Below are 25,262 nucleotides of genomic sequence, written 5' to 3' on the forward strand. Positions count from 1 at the left end.
TATTCCTTGCCCTCCTTTCACCCTCCTGCATGTTCAGGCCCCGATCACACAAAATCTTTTTCACTCCATCTTTCCACCTCCAATTTGGTCTCCCTCTTCTCCTCGTTCCCTCCACCTCCGACACATATATCCTCTTGGTCAATCTTTCCTTACTCATTCTCTCCATGTGACCAAACCATTTCAAAACACCCTCTTCTGCTCTCTCAACCACGCTCTTTTTATTTCCACACATCTCTCTTACCCTTACGTTACTTACTCGATCAAACCACCTCACACCACACATTGTCCTCAAACATCTCATTTCCAGCACATCCATCCTCCTGCGCACAACTCTATCCATAGTCCACGCCTCGCAACCATACAACATTGTTGGAACCACTATTCCTTCAAACATACCCATTTTTGCTTTCCGAGATAATGTTCTCGACTTCCACACATTCTTATATATATATATATATATATATATATATATATATATATATATATATATAATGTGAATAAGAGCAAGGTTATTAGGTACAGTAGGGTTGAGGGTCAAGTCAATTGGGAGGTGAGTTTGAATGGAGAAAAACGAGGAAGTGAAGTGTTTTAAATATCTGGGAGTGGATCTGGCAGCGGATGGAACCATGGAAGTGGAAGTGGATCATAGGGTGGGGGAGGGGGCGAAAATTCTGGGAGCCTTGAAGAATGTGTGGAAGTCGAGAACATTATCTCGGAAAGCAAAAATGGGTATGTTTGAAGGAATAGTGGTTCCAACAATGTTGTATGGTTGCGAGGCGTGGGCTATGGATAGAGTTGTGCGCAGGAGGATGGATGTGCTGGAAATGAGATGTTTGAGGACAATGTGTGGTGTGAGGTGGTTTGATCGAGTAAGTAACGTAAGGGTAAGAGAGATGTGTGGAAATAAAAAGAGCGTGGTTGAGAGAGCAGAAGAGGGTGTTTTGAAATGGTTTGGGCACATGGAGAGAATGAGTGAGGAAAGATTGACCAAGAGGATATATGTGTCGGAGGTGGAGGGAACAAGGAGAAGAGGGAGACCAAATTGGAGGTGGAAAGATGGAGTGAAAAAGATTTTGTGTGATCGGGGCCTGAACATGCAGGAGGGTGAAAGGAGGGCAAGGAATAGAGTGAATTGGAGCGATGTGGTATACCGGGGTTGACGTGCTGTCAGTGGATTGAATCAGGGCATGTGAAGCGTCTGGGGTAAACCATGGAAAGCTGTGTAGGTGTGTATATTTGCGTGTGTGGACGTATGTATATACATGTGTATGGGGGTGGGTTGGGCCATTTCTTTCGTCTGTTTCCTTGCGCTACTTCGCAAATGCGGGAGACAGCGACAAAAAATATATATATATATATATATATATATATATATATATATATATATATATATATATATATATATATATATATATATATTCATTCATTTATAATGTCCTATGAACCTCTTTCTAATAGAGCCCTGGTGTTATCTAGGACCTTGCTCTAAAGGTTCTTTCAGTCCAAGGCTGCATTACTTCAAGTAGAAGGGAAATGTAAACTTGGGGGGAAACTGAGAAGATAGAAGGATGGAGTGAAAGAGGCTTTGGGAATATGAGACCTGAACATGTAGGAAAGTGTGAAACATCTGCGGGAAAAAATGAATAAGAGCAATTTGGTATACTGGGGGCGACAAAATTTTATATGCCTTTTTATCCACTGGCAGTGATATGCCCTTGCTAAAGGAAACTTCTCACACACAGGAGTCTGGCAACACCAAACTAAAATATCTACATGTTACTTATATCCTAGGCGCTGTTGGGTATAATCGTAATTGCTCTTAGGATCTATTGCTTAGGCATCACCAATATATGACACAAAGGTTTACTTGATTCTTTTAAAGTCTGTTTGTACAGTATCTTTGATGTTAGTCAACACTGAATCAATTACACTGGTGCAGAATAAAGTCACCATATTTGCTTTCTAATTTCTTTACTTGAAGTACGGTGACAGGAGTGCCATTGTTGTCATCCCTAGCTGGTAATATTTACATGACTTGGGGTATGGTGACAAACATGAAAATCCTGTAGTAATCCCTAGCTGGTAACATTCCCATGACATGAAGTATGGCAAAGGCACAACACTTTTGTTATCCCTGGCTGGTAACATTGCAGGTACACAGTGGGCCGATCACTGCAGCTCTTCCTGTATGTGCTGGACATAGCCACGGACATCGGTGTGGCCAATGCAGATTACAAAAATGGTGAGCCTCTAGCTGCCAACATGGATAACCTTCATTTCTATATACTTCATATACTTCACAGGGATTACTTAGACATCAAATGATAAGCTTTCTATTATTCATCATAGCAGTAAAATGTATTGAACTCCTAAAACATCATCCTTTTATTTCCATAAAGAATTAAAACGTTCTTCTAGACTAAAATATCAAAATTTCCTTATAATCATTAATATTAATCAGGAAAAACCCTTTAGAAATATCTTGTTTTGCTTATCATTTAACTTTTTCAGTCACTATAACAGTACATTTTTCCTACTGCCATTCCCAAATCTTTCCTATTTTCATCTTTGGTCTTCGGCTTTTTGATCTATCAGACTTCATTTATATAATTTTTCTCTCCAGAGTGATCTATAAGTTCTCATAGGATCCTAACAACTATGTTTCTTCATCCTCTTCAGGTGACACTATCTTCGCTTACATCACCCTTGGGCTGGTATTTGCTCCAGGGTTCCTCTTCGCCCTCTTTGCCTTCACAGAGGTCCTCAACAACCACACAGGGATCCTAGCCTGCTTCAAGGCACCTCTCTGGCTCATCAGCTTTCCTTTGCTCCCTCTCTGGCCAATTGTAAGGTAAGTATGAGATCCATAAAAAAGAATTCTCCATCTTCTGAGCTGGAAGAGGAAGAGGGAAGGAAGCTCACAAAATGAGAGGTTATTGGGAAGGAGAAGGGAAAGACATGCTCCTCATGATACTGAAGTTTGAGAACAGAGAGAATTATTTCCTGAAACTATGTGAAGAGATTAAAAGAGATTATTCACATATTCTAAATATCTACTATGCCACTTTGCCTGAGGTAAAAACAGAGCTTACTGAATATCTTGCTTGTTTTGCAGTACTTATATTTTCTTCAGCCACATATATTGCACAGTAGTCTACCTTGAGTTCATCTAGATCTGATCTGTTATTGTTACTATACTTTATTATATAACCCTGGATCCTTTTTATGGAACTCCTGCAGCTTCAAGGTGACACTCTATGCAGAAACAGGAAAATGATGGACTCTTCTAGAGCAAGAAGGTATTCAACGAGACCAGTCACCTTTCTCACAATTGATGGTGATGCAACTTCTTATTCACAGTGTAACCACTTGCAGGCAAAGTCCTTTGACACCTCATAGTCATTCTTATATCTTCTTTTGAAGGGTTCAGCGTTCATTCCTTATTTTTTAACAATGAAGGATCTCTATCTTTCTTTTTTGACTCTTCACTATTTTTGTGTGATACCTTCATGATATACTCCAAGGAATACTTGCAGATTTAATCACCCTATTTCTGTCAACCTGTGATTAGCTTAATTTCTTGATATTTTCTTTTATTCTTTACATTTGTTGCCATGCTTAATTCCTTTGGTGTGCTGTTACTTTTTTGGCCTCCCAAGTGTGCAAAAAACTATGAATTTCTTTTACTTATGATATACATAAACCATTATTTTTTTCTTGTGAATGAAGACTCAATCATTCCTAATTTGAGAAAACACATAATTTATCAGACTGGCGAATCCAAATTTGCCATTGTCTGTTTGCTTATATTTAGAGGATAAGGTAAATAAAAATCTATCAAAACCATTATCAATTCTTGGGAATTAAATATTCTTAGTTTATCTATTGGACTCTTGACTTGTTAGCACCAGCAGCAGGGACATGGCAGTGGGTAATACAGGCAGCGGAGGTGAAGCAATGGGTACTAAAGATGTGAGGTTCCCAAACAAAGGAATGCGACTGTCCCCTGTAGTCTTTCCTCGGTTACTGAGGCCTCCAAGCTATTTCGGTTACATCCTTTGTTTAGGTTACCATCTATGGCCAGCCAATAGTGCCTATAATGAGTACAAAATTCAGCTTGTGGCAGGAAATTACGTGTAGATTGCCATCAACAGCACCCTGATACATAAGCATCCATTGACGTCAGTAGCACTGAAAGGGTTACAATACCATATATCATTCAACTTTTTCTAAACTTTATTGTTCATGACTTTTTAATCTTTTACTGAATTCATGTGTTCCACTCCCTTAATTGTACCTGTAAAGTGTTTCTGAATCCTCTCTAGCTTAATGACTTCAGCTTGCTTAGTTGTTTATCAAAGAACATTAGCTTTCTACCCACTGCAGCAGTGAAAGTTCTCAATATAACTCTGCTCATTGCCTGACTCAGTGGTACAGTTTTATCAGAGTGATCTTCAAATTCCAGCCTTTCATTTATCTAGCTCTTCTAGATCTTTGACATTTTCTTCAATGTTATGCTGTTAATCATTTTGTAATGTATTTGTTCATATTTTTCTTCAGTGGATTCTATGAAGTTTTCATCTGCCAACTTATATATTTTTCCTGAATCTTTTTGCTTTTTCACTTTATCCTTTGTTTTCTGATCTTTTCATTATACTGAATCCAGTGTCATCAGCATCCATTGTTTTTCTGAACTTTTCAGCACATGACTTTAATTTCATTTACTTCTCTCTGTCTGTGTCTGATATCATTATTATTAACAGTATTGAAGCTAAAACAGCATACAGCATGTAGTTTTCCTCTTACACTGTGTATGAATATTAATGCTCAAAATTTATGGGCATTAAAAAAAATAAATACAAAAAAATGGTTTTCTCCTGTTTAATGGTGTGAAATACACATACAAGTACTCCATTATTTATAATGCTGTCATAAAGTCATAATAATAATAATAACAATATTAATGATAAGAAAAACATTTGATATAAAAAATACTTCACACTCACCAGCTTGAAGTCAGGAATCAGCACTGTCTACTTGGAATCCTTCTCCATCACTGGCGTGACATCAAGTTCTTGTTCTATTTCTAAATGTTGCAACTGTTCCTGAGCTCCCAGAGGATCTCAGAAATTATGTGCATGAGCAGTCACAGTAAAACTCAGCAGTGCCTTTAGATCACTCAGTTTTTCTGCCCTGAGATGGAATATGCCAGTGCATTTTGTAGCAAGATTCACATTACTTGGGATGAAAAATGTGGTATTGTATTTTGCCATCCCTGGTATCAACCTAACACCAGTCATGTAATCACCCACTTCATAATCACTTTTCACACAGAAGTCCTTTCTGTAGTTTATTTTGAACACTTTTTTTCAAACATTCTTGAACTGCTGAATAGGGGCTTTTCTCATAACAACATACTTTTTCAGAATGTTGAAAACTAGGATATCTTTCTGTTCCATTTTCAGAGTATCATATGTGCTTGAAACTGAGTTCTTTATTACACTGCAGTATTCATTATATTGGTGACTGTCACCAAGTCAACTGACTTTTTTTTCAATATTTGCAAAGGTACGATCACATGCCACATAAGAATGGTCTGGCATACAAACATTTTTCTGTCTAACAATCATTTGCTATGAAGCTCATGCAGGTAGTTGAGCACCATGCTGATATATTCTTATTTTGCTCAAGACAGTTTTCAGTGAAAACTTTTAGTTTTCCAAAGTCGAGTGGTTAATGCAACTATCTCAATGGATCCTTGCTTAGTTGTTCTCTCATCTCAAAAGTACATTGTTGACTTATTGGCTTTGATATCATGGATGTAGAGATTGTACATCCACAGCTTATGCTTGTAGTGAGCAATACTGGTAAACAGTCTGGGGATGGGGCAAGGTATCCTGCAGGTCAACAATGATCACATGTAGCTCATCATCTATGGGAGCCCTATATGAATTCCTATGTGCTTATCCTTGAGATGTTGTCTCCTGATAATTCAGTCACTTAGCTTTAAGCTGCTGGATGTTACTGTCATCTCCAGCATCTGAAGCCCTTGCAATGTCTACAGTCATCTTGTTACAGGTAATGCACATCTCAATATTTGCGGGCATAAGTGAAACAATAAACTCTTTGTGAACACATCACAATGATAATGCAGGTTCACTCATGGTTTGCCAGTGTGCTCAACCATCATCCACTCTCAACAGAGATTGAACAGCCTCCTCACTAACATCTCTGACTTATGGAAGCATTTGTTTCATGACTTGGCACAACTGTAGTGGCTGGACATTTGGCAGACTTCAAATAAGTTCACAAACATGTGCAGCCTTAATGCCTGTTTGAAGGCTTTTGCTGACCATGTTTATTTGTTGGGATACTTGCAATTAATCACATAATTTACTTCACTGTTAACATCCTTTCTTCATTTCAAAATTCAATGGGAATCCTTGTCTACACACTTTATGGATGACATTACTGTATGTCACCAAGTAAGCTAGATTCCACACACATGGGTGGCCAACAACAGAAGGGTCATCATGCTTTTATCTATGCACAACTGGGATCAGAGTTATTAGTTTCTGTATGTCATTTTTTTGCAGGTTATAGTCACCAGTGTGCTAAGATTCTTTGAATAGCACTCGGTCACTGACTTTGCCACTATATCAAAACACGTCACTACATAGCCGTCCTATTTCACGAGCAGGCATGGATTTCTGTGGCATAGAGCTACTACACAAGCCTGACTAGTGTTATGCTTTTTCTTAATATTCCTTACCCACTGTTCTACATTCTTTACTCTATTCCATCCACAAAAAGGGCCAGGAACATCACTTTCACTAAAAGTACTCAAAGAGCCAAGAATGATAAAGGATGATCTCTGGTGATAAGATCATAATCCACAAGTGGTTACTGCTGCAACATAAGAATGCTAAAACAAGGACTGTGCTGCATACGTGGTGGGATGGGGAAAGTTAATTCCTGACTGGCTGGGGTGACATGCGTTGCACATTAAGGGAAAGGCCTTAAGGGGAAGAATAGTGCGTTGTGATTGGCAGACTGGTCTCCTAAGGTGTTCTTTTCCAAACAGAAAGTATGATCACTAACTGACTAAACAGGTTTTGGCAACATGAATGTTTATCCTCTTTGGGCCTTGAGCCCTATGTACCATGCAAAAAACAGACCAACGCTGCCCATCAAACAGAGGGCTCTTTGGGAAATACAATATTATCGAAGTAAGGTTTAGGCCTCATAAGGCAATGCTGCATTTTTTGCATATCTGTCTATTCATCTATACCTCTGACACCCGTTCCTTCCAGGAACTCACATCAAGGCATGGCCACGGCAAAAGAGTCTCCACTTATCCCTGTCCTTACATGCCTCCTTTGCATACATCATTCCATGCATTCTTCCACCATTTCTCTCCCTCCATTCTACTTGCCAATGTCACAAGTGGTCTTCCTCTCAAACCAACCCTTTTAGCTGTACTATCATACACTCTCCTTGTAAACTCCCATTCTTTCCTCATGCCCAAACCACCTCAAAGAATTGTTTCACCCCCTCTACCACTCCACAATTCATTCCCTTTGCATTCCCTGCCATACCACTTCTCTCATACACCCCTTCATTTCTTTCTTCAATCCATCTAGTCACACCACAAGCTCTTCTCAAATAGCTCATTTCCACAGCCTGAATTCTTGATCTCTGTGACTCATTCTGTGTCCATGTCCATGTTTCAGCAGCACAGATCAAGGCTGGGAGGACTATGCTGTCCCTTCACCCTCTCTTCACTTCCATACTTACAACTCTACCCTGTACTGCTCTCTCTCTTATCTCTACTTCTATATCACCAGACTTACCCAAGACAGCTCCTGAATACTTACCTCTTCCAGTCTTCTTCCCCCATATCCAAAGTACAATTTAAATTTGCGCACCTTCTTCTTTCACTCAATATTCTTTCACAAAATCTATGCTTTCATTCTGTTTCCTTTCAAACACCATTATTTTACTTTTACTTGCATTTACCTTCAATCACCTATGCTCACACATATCATAAAACTCCTCATCACTCTCAGGAAAGAATACAGCATCATCTGCATGCTGACTTGCCAGTAGCCACCATATCTCATGCCACACTCCATCTCTGCAACTTTTTTTTTTTCTTAATTTTGCTTTCATCTGCATGGAGCACCTAGTGTAGCGGTTAGTGCTCCTGACCATGACACATGCATGGGCCGCCAGGGTTGAGGGCATGGATTCAAATCCTGGTTAGGGCAGTTGATCCACAGCCAACCCAACTGTTCATCCACCCCTTGGGCCCTAGTTGGTCGATAAAATGGGTACTTGGCTCAGACTAGGGCTGTCAGTGGACTGAACCAGGGCATGTGAAATGTCTGGGGTAAACCATGGAAAGGTCTGTGGGGCCTGAATATGGATAGGGAGCTGTGGTTCCAGTACATTACACATGACAGCTAGAGACTGAGTGTGGATGAATGTAGGCTTTTTTTTTGTCTGTTTTCCTAGCACCACCTTGCTGAAGTAGGGGGCAGCGATGCTGTTTCCTGTGAGGTGGGGTGTTACTGGGAATGGACTGAAGGCAAGTGTGAATAAGTACATGTGTATCAGTGTATATGTCTGTGTATGTATATGTATATATGTGTACATGTATGGGCATTTATTAATATATATGTGTATATGAGTGCATGGGTCATTCTTTGTCTGTTTCCTGGTGCCATCTCGCTGATGTGGGAAATGGTGATCAAGTATAATGATAAATAAGCATCTGGGGTAATTCTTGGAAAGGTTTGTGGGGCCTGGATGTGGATAGGGAGCTGTGGGTTCAGTGCATACGACAGCTAGAGACTAAATGCGAATGAATGTGGCCTTTTTGTCAGCTTTCCTGGTGCTACCTTGCTGAAGCAGTGGGTAAAAGATAATTCCCTTGTGGTGGGGTAGTGACAGGAATGGATAGAGGCAAGCAAGTATGAATATGTACATGTGTGTATATGTATATGTCTGTGTATGTGTGTAAGGGTATATGTATGTATGTATGCATGCGTATATGGACGTTTATGTGTATATATATATATATATATATATATATATATATATATATATATATATATATATTTTTTTTTTTTTTTTTTTCATACTATTCGCCATTTCCCGCATTAGCGAGGTAGCGCTAAGAACAGAGGACTGGGCCTTTGAGGGAATATCCTCACCTGGCCCCCTTCTCTGTTCCTTCTTTTGGAAAAAAAAAAAAAAAAAAAAAAAAAAAAAAACGAGAGGGGAGGATTTCCAGCCCCCCGCTCCCTTCCCTTTTAGTCGCCTTCTACGACACGCAGGGAATACGTGGGAAGTATTCTTTCTCCCCTATCCCCTATATATATATATATATACATATCCTGGAAGGAATAGTGGTTCCAACAATGTTGTATGGTTACGAGGCGTGGGCTATGGATAGAGTTGTGCGCAGGAGGGTGGATGTGCTGGAAATGAGATGTTTGAGGACAATGTGTGGTGTGAGGTGGTTTGATCGAGTAAGTAATGTAAGGGTGTAAGGGTAAGAGAGATGTGTGGAAATAAAAAGAGCATGGTTGAGAGAGCAGAAGAGGGTGTTTTGAAATGGTTTGGGCACATGGAGAGAATGAGTGAGGAAAGATTGACCAAGAGGATATATGTGTCGGAGGTGGAGGGAACGAGGAGAAGTGGGAGACCAAATTGGAGGTGGAAAGATGGAGTGAAAAAGATTTTGTGTGATCGGGGCCTAAACATGCAGGAGGGTGAAAGGAGGGCAAGGAATAGAGTGAATTGGATCGATGTGGTATACCGGGGTTGACGTGCTATCAGTGGATTGAATCAGGGCATGTGAAGCGTCTGGGGTAAACCATGGAAAGTTGTGTGGGGCCTGGATGTGGAGAGGGAGCTGTGGTTTCGGGCATTATTGCATGACAGCTAGAGACTGAGTGTGAACGAATGGGGCCTTTGTTGTCTTTTCCTAGTGCTACCTCGCACACATGAGGGGGGAGGGGGATGGTATTCCATGTGTGGCGAGGTGGCGATGGGAATGAATGAAGGCAGACAGTGTGAATTGTGTGCATGGGTATATGTGTATGTGTCTGTGTGTGTATATATATGTGTACATTGAGATGTATAGGTATGTATATTTGCGTGTGTGGACGTGTATGTATATACATTGTGTATGGGGGTGGGTTGGGCCATTTCTTTCGTCTGTTTCCTTGCGCTACCTCGCAAACGTGGGAGACAGCGACAAAGCAAAATAAATAAAATAAATAATAATAAATATATATATTTAGGGTTGAGGGTCAAGTCAATTGGGAGGTAAGTTTGAATGGAGAAAAACTGGAGGAAGTAAAGTGTTTTAGATATCTGGGAGTGGATCTGGCAGCGGATGGAACCATGGAAGCGGAAGTGGATCATAGGGTGGGGGAGGGGGCGAAAATCCTAGGAGCCTTGAAGAATGTGTGGAAGTCGAAAACATTATCTCGGAAAGCAAAAATGGGTATGTTTCAAGGAATAGTGGTTCCAACAATTTTGTATGGTTGCGAGGCGTGGGCTATGGATAGAGTTGTGTGCAGGAGGGTGTATGTGCTGGAAATGAGATGTTTGAGGACAATGTGTGGTGTGAGGTGGTTTGATCGAGTAAGTAACGTAAGGGTAAGAGAGATGTGTGGAAATAAAGAGAGCGTGGTTGAGAAAGCAGAAGAGGGTGTTTTGAAATGGTTTGGGCACATGGAGAGAATGAGTGAGGAAAGATTGACCAAGAGGATATATGTGTCGGATATATGTGAAGTGTCTGGGGTAAACCATGAAAAGCTGTGTAGGTATGTATATTTGCGTGTGTGGACATGTATGTATATACATGTGTATGGGGGTGGGTTGGGCCATTTCTTTCGTCTGTTTCCTTGCGCTACCTCACAAACGTGGAAGAGAGCAGCAGAAAAAAAAAAAAAAATAATATATATATATATATATATATATATATATATATATATATATATATATATATATATATATATTATCCCTGGGGATAGGGGAGAAAGAATATTTCCCACGTATTCCCTGCGTGTTGTAGAAGGCGACTAAAAGGGGAGGGAGCGGGGGGCTGGAAATCCTCCCCTCTCACTTTTTTTTTTAATTTTCCAAAAGAGAAGGGGAACAGAGAAGGGGCCCAGGTGAGGATATTCCCTCAAGGGCCCAGTCCTCTGTTCTCAACGCTACCTCGCTAATGCGGGAAATGGCGAATAGTATGAAAGAAAGAGAGATATATATATATATATATATATATATATATATATATATATATATTTTTTTTTTTTTTTTTTTTTTTATACTTTGTCGCTGTCTCCCGCGTTTGCGAGGTAGCGCAAGGAAACAGACGAAAGAAATGGCCCAACCCCCCCCATACACATGTACATACACACGTCCACACACGGAAATATACATACCTACAGAGCTTTCCATGGTTTACCCCGGACGCTTCACATGCCTTGATTCAATCCACTGACAGCACGTCAACCCCTGTATACCACATCGCTCCAATTCACTCTATTCCTTGCCCTCCTTTCACCCTCCTGCATGTTCAGGCCCCGATCACACAAAATCTTTTTCACTCCATCTTTCCACCTCCAATTTGGTCTCCCTCTTCTCCTCGTTCCCTCCACCTCCGACACATATATCCTCTTGGTCAATCTTTCCTCACTCATTCTCTCCATGTGCCCAAACCATTTCAAAACACCCTCTTCTGCTCTCTCAACCACGCTCTTTTTATTTCCACACATCTCTCTTACCCTTACGTTACTTACTCGATCAAACCACCTCACACCACACATTGTCCTCAAACATCTCATTTCCAGCACATCCATCCTCCTGCGCACAACTCTATCCATAGCCCACGCCTCGCAACCATACAACATTGTTGGAACTACTATTCCTTCAAACATACCCATTTTTGCTTTCCGGGATAATGTTCTCGACTTCCACACATTTTTCAAGGCTCCCAAAATTTTTGCCCCCTCCCCCACCCTATGATCCACTTCCGCTTCCATGGTTCCATCCACTGACAGATCCACTCCCAGATATCTAAAACACTTCACTTCCTCCAGTTTTTCACCATTCAAACTCACCTCCCAATTGACAGGCGTGCGAAAGAGAGACTTTTGGATGTCAATGTGCTGAGAGGTGCAACTGGAGGGATGTCTGATCATTATCTTGTGGAGGCTAAGGTGAAGATTAGTATGGGTTTTCAGAAAAGAAGAGTGAATGTTGGGGTGAAGAAGGTGGTGAGAGTAAGTGAGCTTGGGAAGGAGACCTGTGTGAAGAAGTATCAGGAGAGACTGTGTACAGAATGGAAAAAGGTGAGAACAATGGAAGTAAGGGGAGTGGGGGAGGAATGGGATGTATTTAGGGAATCAGTGATGGATTGCGCAAAAGATGCTTGTGGCATGAGAAGAGTGGGAGGTGGGCTGTTTAGAAAGGGTAGTGAGTGGTGGGATGAAGAAGTAAGAGTATTAGTGAAAGAGAAGAGAGAGGCATTTGGACGATTTTTGCAGGGAAAAAATGCAACTGAGTGGGAGAAGTATAAAAGAAAGAGACAGGAGGTCAAGAGAAAGGTGCAAGAGGTGAAAAAAAGGGCAAATGAGAGTTGGGGTGAGAGACTATCAGTAAATTTTAGGGAGAATAAAAAGATGTTCTGGAAGGAGGTAAATAGGGTGCGTAAGACAAGGGAGCAAATGGGAACTTCAGTGAAGGGCGTAAATGGGGAGGTGATAACAAGTAGTGGTGATGTGAGAAGGAGATGGAATGAGTATTTTGAAGGTTTGTTGAATGTGTCTGATGACAGAGTGGCAGATATAGGGTGTTTAGGTCGAGGTGGTGTGCAAAGTGAGAGGGTTAGGGAAAATGATTTGGTAAACAGAGAAGAGGTAGTAAAAGCTTTGCGGAAGATGAAAGCCGGCAAGGCAGCAGGTTTGGATGGTATTGCAGTGGAATTTATTAAAAAAGGGGGTGACTGTATTGTTGACTGGTTGGTAAGGTTATTTAATGTATGTATGACTCATGGTGAGGTGCCTGAGGATTGGCGGAATGCGTGCATAGTGCCATTGTACAAAGGCAAAGGGGATAAGAGTGAGTGCTCAAATTACAGAGGTATAAGTTTGTTGAGTATTCCTGGTAAATTATATGGGAGGGTATTGATTGAGAGGGTGAAGGCATGTACAGAGCATCAGATTGGGGAAGAGCAGTGTGGTTTCAGAAGTGGTAGAGGATGTGTGGATCAGGTGTTTGCTTTGAAGAATGTATGTGAGAAATACTTAGAAAAGCAAATGGATTTGTATGTAGCATTTATGGATCTGGAGAAGGCATATGATAGAGTTGATAGAGATGCTCTGTGGAAGGTATTAAGAATATATGGTGTGGGAGGCAAGTTGTTAGAAGCAGTGAAAAGTTTTTATCGAGGATGTAAGGCATGTGTACGTGTAGGAAGAGAGGAAAGTGATTGGTTCTCAGTGAATGTAGGTTTGCGGCAGGGGTGTGTGATGTCTCCATGGTTGTTTAATTTGTTTATGGATGGGGTTGTGAGGGAGGTAAATGCAAGAGTCTTGGAAAGAGGGGCAAGTATGAAGTCTGTTGGGGATGAGAGAGCTTGGGAAGTGAGTCAGTTGTTGTTCGCTGATGATACAGCGCTGGTGGCGGATTCATGTGAGAAACTGCAGAAGCTGGTGACGGAGTTTGGTAAAGTGTGTGGAAGAAGAAAGTTAAGAGTAAATGTGAGTAAGAGCAAGGTTATTAGGTACAGTAGGGTTGATATATATATATATATATATATATATATATATATATATATATATATATATATATATATATATGTGTGAATAAGAGCAAGGTTATTAGGTACAGTAGGGTTGAGGGTCAAGTCAATTGGGAGGTGAGTTTGAATGGAGAAAAACTGGAGGAAGTGAAGTGTTTTAGATATCTGGGAGTGGATCTGGCAGCGGATGGAACCATGGAAGTGGAAGTGGATCATAGGGTGGGGGAGGGGGCGAAAATTCTGGGGGCCTTGAAGAATGTGTGGAAGTCGAGAACATTATCTCGGAAAGCAAAAATGGGTATGTTTGAAGGAATAGTGGTTCCAACAATGTTGTATGGTTGCGAGGCGTGGGCTATGGATAGAGTTGTGCGCAGGAGGATGGATGTGCTGGAAATGAGATGTTTGAGGACAATGTGTGGTGTGAGGTGGTTTGATCGAGTAAGTAACGTAAGGGTAAGAGAGATGTGTGGAAATAAAAAGAGCGTGGTTGAAAGAGCAGAGGAGGGTGTTTTGAAATGGTTTGGGCACATGGAGAGAATGAGTGAGGAAAGATTGACCAAGAGGATATATGTGTCGGAGGTCGAGGGAACGAGGAGAAGAGGGAGACCAAACTGGAGGTGGAAAGATGGAGTGAAGAAGATTTTGTGTGATCGGGGCCTGAACATGCAGGAGGGTGAAAGGAGGGCAAGGAATAGAGTGAATTGGAGCGATGTGGTATACCGGGGTTGACGTGCTGTCAGTGGATTGAATCAGGGCATGTGAAGCGTCTGGGGTAAACCATGGAAAGCTGTGTAGGTATGTATATTTGCGTGTGTGGACGTATGTATATACATGTGTATGGGGGTGGGTTGGGCCATTTCTTTCGTCTGTTTCCTTGCGCTACCTCGCAAACGCGGGAGACAGCGGCAAAAAAAAAAAAAAAAAAAATATATATATATATATATTTTTTTTTTTGCCGCTGTCTCCAGATCCATAAATGCTACATACAAATCCATTTGCTTTTCTAAGTATTTCTCACATACATTCTTCAAAGCAAACACCTGATCCACACATCCTCTACCACTTCTGAAACCACACTGCTCTTCCCCAATCTGATGCTCTGTACATGCCTTCACCCTCTCAATCAATACCCTCCCATATAATTTACCAGGAATACTCAACAAACTTATACCTCTGTAATTTGAGCACTCACTCTTATCCCCTTTGCCTTTGTACAATGGCACTATGCACGCATTCCGCCAATCCTCAGGCACCTCACCGTGAGTCATACATACATTAAATAACCTTACCAACCAGTCAACAATACAGTCACCCCCTTTTTTAATAAATTCCACTGCAATACCATCCAAACCTGCTGCCTTGCCGGCTTTCATCTTCCGCAAAGCTTTCACTACCTCTTTTCTGTTTACCAAATCATTTTCCCTAACCCTCTCACTTTGCACACCACCTCGACCAAAACACCCTATATCTGCCACTCTATCATCAAACACATTCAACAAACCTTCAAAATACTCACTCCATCTCCTTCTCACATCACCACTACTTGTTATCACCTCCCCATTCGCGCCCTTCACTGAAGTTCCCATTTGCTCCCTTGTCTTACGCACTTTATTTACCTCCTTCCAGAACATCTTTTTATTCTCCCTAAAATTTAATGATACTCTCTCACCCCAACTCTCATTTGCCCTTTTTTTCACCTCTTGCACCTTTCTCTTGACCTCCTGTCTCTTTCTTTTATACATCTCCCACTCGCGTGTCGTAGAAAGCGACTAGAGGGGACGGGAGCGGGGGGCCAGAAATCCTCCCCTCCTTGTATTAACTTTCTAAAATGGGAAACAGATATATATATATATATATATATATATATATATATATCTTTTTTTTCTTCTTTCTTTCAAACTATTCGCCATTTCCTGCATTAGCGAGGTAGCGTTAAGAACAGAGAACTGGGCCTTTAAGGGAATATCCTCACCTGGCCCCCTTCTCTATTCCTTCTTTTGGAAAATTAAAAAAAATAATGAGAGGGGAGGATTTCCAGCCCCCCACTCCCTCCCCTTTTAGTCGCCTTCTACGACACGCAGGGAATACGTGGGAAGTATTCTTTCTCCCCTATCCCCAGGGATAATATATATATATATATATATATATATATATATATATATATATATATATATATATATATATATATATACATATATATATATATATATATATATATATATATATATATATATATATATATATATATATATATATGTGTGTGTGTGTGTGTGTGTGTGAGTTTTTTATTATTATTATACTTTGTTGCTGTCTCCTGTGTTAGCGAGGTAGCGCATGGAAATAGACGAAAGAATGGCCCAACCCACCCACATACCAATGTATATACATACAGGTTCACGCACGCACACATATATACCTATACATCTCATTTTACTTTATATATTTTACTTTGTCGCTGTCCCCCACGTTAGCGAGGTAGCGCAAGGAGACAGATGAAAGAATGGCCCAACCCACCCACATACACATGTATATACATACACGTCCACACACGCAAATATACATGCCTATAAATCTCAACGTATACATATACATACACATACAGACATATACATATATACACATGTACATAATTCATAGTCTGCCTTTATTCATTCCCACCGCCACCCTACCACACATGAAATAACAACCCCCTCCCCCCGCATGTGCACGAGGTATCGCTAAGAAAAGACAACAAAGGCCACATTCGTTCACACTCAGTCACTAGGTGTCATTTATAATGCACCAAAACCACAGCTCCCTTTCCACATCCAGGCCCCACAGAACTTTCCATGGTTTACCCCAGACGCTTCACATGCCCTGGTTCAATCCACTGACAGCACGTCGACCATGGTATACCACATCATTCCAATTCACTGCATTCGTTGCATACCCTTCACCTTCCTGCATGTTCAGGCCCCGCTTACTCAAAATCTTTTTCACTCCATCTTTCCACCTCCAATTTGGTCTCCCACTTCTCCTTGTTCCCTCCACCTCTGACACATATATCCTCTTCATCAATCTTTCCTCACTCATTCACTTCATGTGACCAAACCATTTCAAAACACCCTCTTCTGCTCTCTCAACCACACTTTTTATTACCACACATCTTTCTTACCCTATTATTACTTACTCTTTCAAACCACCTCACACCACATATTGTCCTCAAACATCTCATTTCCAGTGCATCCACCCTCCTCCGCATAACTTTATCTACAGCCCATGCCTCACAACCATATATAATTGTTGGAATTCCTATTCCTTCAAACATACCCATTTTTGCTTTCCAAATAACATTCTCGACTTCCACATATTTTTCAATGCTACCAGAAGTTTTGCCCCCCCTCCTCCACCCTATGATTCAATTCTGCTTCCATGGTTCCATCTGCTGCCAAATCCACTCCAAGATATCTGAAACACTTCACTTCCTCAATTTTTTCTCCATTCAAACTTACCTCCCAAATGAGTTGTCCCACAATCCTTCTGAACCTAATAACCTTGCTCTTATTCACATTTACTCTTAGCTTTCTTCTTTCACACACTACCAAACTCAGTCACCAACTTCTGCAGTTTCTCACCCGAATCAGCCACCAGCGCTGTATCATCACCGAACAAGAACTGACTCACTTCCCAAGCCCTCTCATCCACAACAGACTGCATACTTGCCCCTCTCTCCAAAGCTCTTGCATTTACCTCCCTAACAACCCCATCCATAAATGAATTAAACAGCCATGAAGACATCACACACCCCTGCCGCAAACTGACATTCACTGGGAACATATCACTTTCCTTTCTTCCTACTCGTACACATGCCTTACATCCTCAATAAAAACTTTTCACTGCTCCTAGCAACTTACCTTCCACACCATATACTCTTAATACCTTCCACAGAGCATCTCTATCAACTCTATCATATGCCTTCTACAGGCATTAAGAACAGAGGACTCAGCCTTAGAGGGAATGTCCTCACTTGGCCCCATTCTCTGTTCCTTCTTTTGGAAAATTCGAAAGAGGAGGGGAGGATTTCCAGCCCCTCACTCTCTCCCCTTTTAGTTGCCTTTTACAACACGCAGGGAATACATGGGAAGCATTCTTTTTTCCCTATCCCATTTCCAAGGGCCACTGTAACTTCTTGGCTGCACTGGACTCAGTAGCATGGACAGGGTAGACTCCTCTGAAGTGACAGGTTTTTGAAAAACTGTCCTCTGATTCCTCAATTAAGGAAGAATACAGCCTCTCCAGAGGTGACTTTTCGCTCACAATGTAACCTGAGCAAGCAAAATCCATCCTATATGGCTTACACCAACCACATCCCCCCATCTCACACAGTACTAGTTGCAACTGATATCAAAAAATAATTTAACTGTGCCTCTTGACAAATTCTCACATTAAAGATGCTTGACATCACCTTCCATAACAATTACAAAAAGGTATTAGTCAATTTCATAGCTGGCCATTAATCATAATGGCTTCACTTCTAAAACCTTTAAACACAACAACAGTGTTTCCTAAGAAGCAGTTACTTCTTCAACCTTCTTCAGCTTCCTGCATGACCTTCCATTACCTCCTGCTAACTACAACAGGAAGGTCTTTTCCCATATAGATGACCTTGCAATCACACCCTGATGACTACCAAAAATCAAACATGCAGCAGTACTGAACACAACTGGAACAGTGCAGAATGTTTACATCTTCAAACAAGTCATCAATAGTTCTTTCAACCCCAAACAATCATGAATCCAGCAGACACCCTCCAACCATCTTGAATGGACAATCACTCCCAATGAACAACACGTCAACCATTCTAGATATATGATCCACATCAATATCATTTAACATAAAATCCACACAGTAGCAATACACAAACTAAATGCCCTTCAAAAACCTAATGGCACTAGATTTGGACAAGAAAGAGAATCCCATGGCATCTTCCACAAAAAATTCATCTACTTAACTCAAAACTATGTGTCACCTGCCTGGTCTTCTAGTCCTCTCCAAAGCAAATATAACAGTGCTGCAAACCACGAAAAAATAGAGCAGTGAGAACAATCACTGGTTGCCATGCAACCACAGATACTCCACACATACACACTAAAAGTAGATCCTTAATCCTACCTCCACATGCTTGGAATGTAATTCTTTGCAATAGCAATAAATCCCTCCCATCAAAATCACTCCATAACTAACCACCAATTCCAAAGTAGAAATAAAAACCCTATCCTATGCCTCACAATTCCTCAATCTCTACACCCTGATCCCTTCACCCCCAGCAAATATTACCCTGTCAAAACACACAGACACACACTAAAATTACTTGACAAACACTAGAATAAACCAATAAAATAAACCTTCCCAATTCAGTCTTAAACACCATCCCTTCAGACATATTTCAATCTGAAACCACACTCACCCAGACAAACACAAATCACACGTTCCCATCTACACTCTGGATATCACTCATCCTTACAATAAAACGAACACCAATTCAACACATCTTAGGATCCTTCATGCCCACAATGCAACTACCACAAGGAAGACACCACCGCTCAAATGCCCTACACTATCCCCACATAGAAACACACAGCATCACCACACTTTATGACCATGTCCAGCCCAGTGGGTGTGGCAGAATTCCTAAGCCATGCAGGAGCCTTAAAAAGACAGAAAGAAATCCTGGGGTAGAAAGTTAAGTAAATTAAGGGTGAAAATGTGGTCATTGGTTCCAGCCTGCTGAAACTAATGTATGAGACCACAAGTGTGGACAATCTTTGGATGATACACTGTGGTTTCAGCACAGCAGGGATGACGAGATGGGCTATTAAAAACTCTCAAATTAAACAGACAACTGAGACAAAGGAGTTGAAAATCATGTTGGGACTGAATTCAGCACATAAGAATGTTCATTAATCAAAGGTCGTTAAGTCTAAACACTATCATCCCATTAGTTTCTAGTTCACCAATCACAGAATTTTTTTCCCATCATTTTTTCCTTCAGCTCTTTAACACTCTACATGAAAAGCTTTTGAACTTTAATGTTTTATAGAATCTGATCTTCATATCACATTCTTAGGATAGCTACTATGACTCTAATCTTCACAATTCACTCTCCATCAGTGGAACTAAGTATGGAAATGTTACAAACAGGGGCAGTAAACTATAAGGTCTTGAAAAAATATTAATATAAAAAATACAGATATGATAAAATCTCTTTCTCCATCGGACAGAGATTTGCATCAAATCTACCATGGCATTATGTCCCTCTTCCCGGAAAACCGTGATTACCACCTGGAGTACCTGAATCGTCCCAGCCGAGCATACCTCGTCAAGTTCCTGGAAGCCTTTACTGAGGCTGCCCCACAGATACTGCTTCGACTGTATAAGATAACTCTCAGGAGACAAGAGTTGCCTTTCTCCCAAGTTGGTGTGTAATGCTGTAACTGTTCCCATGGTTGTTCATAAGTAATGGGAGAAACACATCAATTTCCACAAATTCTATATACTGTAGTACCATTTTTCAATTGCAGATCTCATCCTGACATGTCTCTCATGCTCCCACAGAAACAATAGAAGTGGTTCAAGTCTCCTTCTCCCTACTGTCACTGGCTTCAACGGTTATCTCTACCTACCAGAAGAATGTTACAACTAGCCAGATAATCAGTGGTGATATGGAAGACCATAAGCGCTTTAGGATGCCTTTCTTTGTTCAGGTCTGGTTGCAAACACTGATTTCATTTATGTGACTAAACTCCACTAATGTCTAACAATATATGATTAAGACAACTACAGTATTAAGTAATACCTTTACTGGGTCAGGGGGATGCTGCTAGTCCAAGGCTACTGAGTTAGTAAATTAAAATATCTCATGCTCAGAGTAAAGATACAGCCACAACCAGTGACATAACCACTGCACCTGAATCCTTTAACTCTTTCCAAGAGGCAGCAGGTACACATCCCACTCCCCTAATGCAGCTTTGGAAAACAAAGAACAAACATACAAACACAAAAAATTATCCCCTCATTTTTAATGTGGTAAAGAACTGAATACCAATATCTGATCATAAGAATTTAGAACTTACTTGGATGTAGTTCAATTATACCACTACTGTAAGGTGTCACAGAGCATTGCATAGCCAGGTGGCACAGTCAGAATTATGGGTATGACTGCATTTTTTCTTGCTTCTATTAACACAACAGTTTTGTTTAAACACATAAGAGTTTATATAAGTGACCATTCTGCAAGAAATTAATGGAATTTTGTATGAAAAATTCCATCAAAAATTTCCCTGCTGCATCAACATGACATTGTACTCCTCAGTCTGACATCTACAGGTACCAAATCAACTAAATCCTTTATTTCTTTTAATATAAGTGAATGTGTCATGGCCTCTGGCAACTTTCTGTATTTATAGCAGTGAAAGTAAAGCACTCTTCTAAGCACCAAGTTTATAATATCTGGTGACAAAGGTTACTACCCACAGCAAAACAGTGACGGGACAAAAGCTGGGTAAAACACAGAAAGCATTCACTACGCATGGTGCCATGCACTTTTATCAGTTGTAAACTAAAGAGAAGAAGGACGCATTCACAGAAACAATTCTGATCACAGAGACAACTAAATTATATCTCTATATTCAATGTTACAAAAGTAAATTAAAGCTATTGTAAGTAAATAATGAACTGATTACTGAGCTAATGTGACCTGAAGCATTGCTTTATATCACAAGTTGTGTACCACCTTTCCACCCAGCCCTTTGAAGTATTAAGGACTCCAAGAGGTACCTGTTGGAGTAAGATGCAGTCAATTGTTAGTGGACACTTTTGCTTGTTAGGTTATATGAAGAATTCATCTCCATGCATGAGAAGAAAATGATTTTTCAGTTAAATCTAAAGTAGGTATCCTATGTCTCAGTATAACCCACTTCTACTTTCACTTGTTAATAAAGATATGGTTATTTCCTTTTCTTCACATTTGCTGTATTTTGAATTTCTGCATTCTTAGCTTGTTATCCTCACAACAAAAATACTTCTTTCACACATCTCATGTCACTATAAACCAATAATGTTTGATTGAATGAATTCTTTAATTTGAAGAATTAGAAGTACTTGCATATATATAGTAAGCTCATTCATTCTTTGAGGTCATAATTATGATGTTGAGGCCAATGTGACACACTAGCTTCACCATCTAAATTTTTTCTTAATATGCATTACAGATACTGGCATTCATATGGTGGACATCCTTCCTGGTGGCCAGGTTTGAGGTGATGGCACTCTTTGCTGGTGCTCTCCAATGGTGGATTTTTGTTGTTATTGGAATCCACGTCATCCTCATGTTCCTCTTCCAGACAGTTGCAGCCAACAAGAACAGAGTTAAACGTATATTCATATGTCTCTTTAGTGCTTTTGTCTTCATCTTTGCATATTTAGAGTTCAATATGAAAGCCAGATTAAAGGTGAGTACATACTGGTCCCTGTTCATTACATTACAGATACAATGAATTCATTGCTAATACCAATACTTAAATAAAAAGTAATGTTTTTTTATTATACTTTGTTACTGTCTCCCATACTAGTGAGGTAGTGCAAGGAAACAGATGAAAGAATGACCCAACCCACCCACATACACATGTATATACATACACACCCACATTTCAATGTATACATACAAGTCCATACACAGACATATACATATATACACATGTACACATTCATATTTGCTGCCTTCATCCATTTCCGTTGCCACCCCACCACACATGAAATGGCACCCCCCTCCCCGTGTGTGAACACAAGGTAGCGCTAGGAAAGGACAACAAAGGCCACATTCATTCACAGTCTCTAGCTGTTGTGTGTAATGCACTGAAACCACAGCTCCCTTTCCACATCTAGGCCCCACAAAACTTTCCATGGTTTACCCCAGACGCTTCACATGCCCAGGTTCAATCCATTGACAGCACGTTGACCCCAGTATACCACATCGTTCCAATTCATTCTATTCCTTGCACGCCTTTCACCCTCCTGTATGTTCAGGCCCCGATCCCTCAAAATCTTCTTCACCACATCCTTCCACCTCCAATTTGGTTTCCCACTTCTCGTTCCCTGCACCTCTGACACGTATACCCTCTTTGTCAATCTTTCCTTACTCATTTTCTCCATGTGACCAAACCATTTCAATATCAATACACCCTCTTCTGCTCTCTCAACCACAAATCTATTTATTACCACACATCTCTCTTACCCTTTCATTATTTACTTGATCAAACCACCTCACACCACATATTGTCCTCAAACATCTCATTTCCAACACATCCACCCTCCTCCACACAACCCTATCTATAGCCCATGCCTCGCAACCATATAACATTGTTGGAACCACTATTCCTTCAAACATACCCATTTTTGCTCTATGAGATAACGTTCTTGCCTTCCACACATTCTTCAATGCTCCCAGAACCTTTGCCCCCTCCCCCACCCTGTGTCTCACTTCCGCCTCCATGGTTCCATCCACTGCTAAATCGACTCTTAGATATCTAAAACACTTTAATTCCTCCAGTTTTTCTCTGTTCAAACTTACCTCCCAATTTACTTGTCCTTCAACCCCACTGAACCTAATATCCTTGCTCTTATTTGCATTTACTCTCAGCTTTCTCTTTCAAACACTTTACCAAACTCAGTCACTAGCTTCTGCAGTTTCTCACCCGAATCAGCCACCAGCGTGTATCATCAGCAAACAACAACTGACTCACTTCCCAAGCCCTCTCATCCACAACAGACTGCATACTTGCCCCTATCTCCAAAACTCCTGCATTCACCTCCCTAACAACCCCATCCATAAACAAATTGAACAACCATGGAGACATCATGCACCCCTGCCACAAACCAACATTCACTGAGAACCAATCACTTTCCTCTCTTCCTGCTCGTACACATGCCTTACATCATCGATAAAAACTTTTCACCACTTCTGGCAACTTCTCTCCCACACCATATACTCTTAATACCTTCCACAGAGCATCTCTATCAATTCTATCATATGACTTCTCCAGATCCATAAATGCTACATTTAAATCCACTTGTTTTTCAAAGTATTTCTCACATACATTCTTCAAAGCAAACACCTGATCCACACATCCTCTACCACTTCTGAAACCACACTGCTCTTCCCTCTCAATCAATACCCTTCCATATAATATCACAGGAATACTCAACAAACTTATACCTCTGTAATTTGAACACTCACCTTTATCCCCTTTGCCTTTGTACAATGGCACTATGCATGCATTCCGCCAATCCTCAGGCACTTCATGAACCATACTTACATTGAATATCCTCATCAACCAGTCAACAACACAGTCACCTCCTTTTTAATAAATTCCACTGCCATACCATCCAAACCCACCGCCTTGCCGGCTTTCATCTTCCCCAAAGCTTTAACTACCTCTTCTCTGTTTACCAAACCTTTCTCCCTGATCCTCTCTCTTTGCACACCACCTCAACCAAAACATCCTATATCTGCCACTCTCATCAAACACATTCTGCAAACCTTCAAAATACTCACTTCATCTCCTCACTTCACCACTACTTTTTATTACATTCCCATTAGCCCCCTTCACCGATTGTCTCATTTGTTCTCTTGGCTTACACTTTTTATTTACCTCCTTCTAAACATTTTATTCTCCCTGAAATTTAATGATACTCTCTCATCCCAACTCTCATTGCCCTCTTTTCACCTCTTGCACCTTTCTCTTGACCTCCTACCTCTTTCTTTTATACATCTCCCAGTCATTTGCACTATTTCCCTGCCAAATTTGTCCAAATGCCTCTCTCTTCCCTTTCACTAATAATCTTACTTCTTCATCCCACCACTCACTACCTTTTCTAATCTGCCCACCTCCCACCTTTCTCATGCCACAGGCATCTTTTGCACAAGGCATCACTGCTTCCCTAAATACATCCCATTCCTCCCACACTCCCCTTACGTCATTTGCTTTCACCTTTTTCCATTCTGTACTCAATCTCTCTTGATACTTCCTCACATGAGTCTCCTTTCCAAGCTCACCACTCTATTCACCCTAACATTCTCAATTCTTTTCTGAAAACCTCTACAAATCATCTTCGCCTCCACAAGATAATGATCAGACATCCCTCGAGTTGCCTATCTCAGCACATTAACATGCAAAAGTCTCTCTTTAATGCGCCTATCAATTAACACGTAATCCAATAATGCTCTCTGGCCATCTCTCCTACTTACATGTGTATACTTACGTATATCTCTCTTTTTAAACCAGGTATCCCCAATCACCAGTCCTTTTCCAGCACACAAATCTACAAGCTCTTCACCATTTCCATTTACAAAATAATGTATTACCATTAATAATATCAAGTTCTATTCATACTCATTCCA

At 40.6% G+C, this 25,262-nt stretch overlaps 2 protein-coding genes across 5 annotated transcripts in view; one reads left to right on the forward strand and one right to left on the reverse strand.

Annotated features, from left to right (window-relative positions):
* The window catches only part of LOC139762313 (XK-related protein 6), a 72,738-nt gene that overhangs the window by 46,024 nt on the left and 1,452 nt on the right, over positions 1-25,262 (forward strand). For 3 of the 4 annotated variants that reach the window (XM_071686940.1, XM_071686941.1, XM_071686939.1), the window contains 5 exons: positions 2,154-2,242; positions 2,680-2,851; positions 20,086-20,282; positions 20,420-20,568; positions 22,075-22,314. In XM_071686940.1, coding sequence (XP_071543041.1) covers positions 2,154-2,242; positions 2,680-2,851; positions 20,086-20,282; positions 20,420-20,568; positions 22,075-22,314 — 847 coding nt within the window. Of the gene's footprint in view, positions 1-2,153; positions 2,243-2,679; positions 2,852-20,085; positions 20,283-20,419; positions 20,569-22,074; positions 22,319-25,262 lie in introns of all 4 variants that reach the window. The other variant, XM_071686942.1, reaches the window with a different exon arrangement.
* The window catches only part of LOC139762312 (uncharacterized), a 166,638-nt gene continuing 161,956 nt past the window's right edge, over positions 20,581-25,262 (reverse strand). Inside the window, exon 5 of the transcript XR_011715688.1 lies at positions 20,581-21,640. The gene's annotated coding sequence lies outside the window, so the exon portion shown is untranslated. The remainder of the gene's footprint in view (positions 21,641-25,262) is intronic.

The sequence above is a fragment of the Panulirus ornatus genome, chromosome 43, assembly GCF_036320965.1.
Source record: "Panulirus ornatus isolate Po-2019 chromosome 43, ASM3632096v1, whole genome shotgun sequence".
Lineage (NCBI taxonomy): Eukaryota > Metazoa > Arthropoda > Malacostraca > Decapoda > Palinuridae > Panulirus > Panulirus ornatus.